Here is a 795-nt window from a genome sequence, read left to right on the forward strand (position 1 = left end):
TTTTTTTGTTTGTTTCCCTTTTAAAAAAAAAAATTTAAAAAAAAAAAAAAAAAAAAGAAAAAAAAAAAAAAAAAAAAGAAGCCCCAACACTGCAGCAGTTAAAAGCAAAGATCCCTATCATAAAGGAGAAACAGATGGGGTGAGCGTAAGACAAATAATTAAATAAATGGGGATTTGCGTGTGGACGGCCGAGCCCTCGCCTCGCGGAGCAGAGACCTTCGGGCGGCCAAACTGGATAAAAAAGTGCTGGAAAAGCGCCTGAAATTACAACATTTACATCAACTTTTAGCGGGTGACTGCAGCCCCGCGGCTGGGAACCGCTCCGCGCTGCCGGGGCAGCCCCGCTGTCCCCGTGTGTGTCCCCCCCCTCACCCGCGGCCAGCTTCCTCGCCCTGCCTTTGGATCGCATGCTGCCAGTCCCGCGGCCGATGCTGGCGTGGGGGGGTTGGCGGGGGTTGGGGGGGGCTTTTTTGGTTTGGTTTTTTTTGGTCCTCCCGGAGCTTTTCCTCCTTTTTTCGCTCCCCCTTCTCCCTCTCTCCTCTCCCTCTCCCGCACACACACACTCTCTCTCCCTTTCTCTCAATCCCGGCTCGCTATCTCTCCAGCATTGTCAGTTTGGACACCTTCGCACATGCGCACGGGCGGCTCCCCCCCGCTCTTCAACATTTCAGCGCCGCCAAAAAAAAGTTTGCAGCGATCCATCACCCGCCGGTGGGGGACCCTGACAGCCGGCACCGGGGCCGGGACGGGCCGGGACGAGGCGGGCAGCCACCGCCGGGGCTGCGGGACGGCGGC

General features: G+C 56.2%; 1 protein-coding gene across 1 annotated transcript in view; it reads right to left on the reverse strand.

Moving 5' to 3' along the window:
• MECOM (MDS1 and EVI1 complex locus) overlaps window positions 1–555 on the reverse strand; it is a 401,603-nt gene extending 401,048 nt beyond the window's left edge. The window contains exon 1 of the mRNA XM_014938837.1: window positions 373–555. Coding sequence (XP_014794323.1) covers window positions 373–409 — 37 coding nt within the window. The 5' untranslated portion in view covers window positions 410–555. The remainder of the gene's footprint in view (window positions 1–372) is intronic.
• Window positions 556–795: the final 240 nt, after the last annotated feature.

This window comes from Calidris pugnax, unplaced genomic scaffold (genome assembly GCF_001431845.1).
Source record: "Calidris pugnax isolate Ruff unplaced genomic scaffold, ASM143184v1 scaffold52, whole genome shotgun sequence".
Classification (NCBI taxonomy): domain Eukaryota; kingdom Metazoa; phylum Chordata; class Aves; order Charadriiformes; family Scolopacidae; genus Calidris; species Calidris pugnax.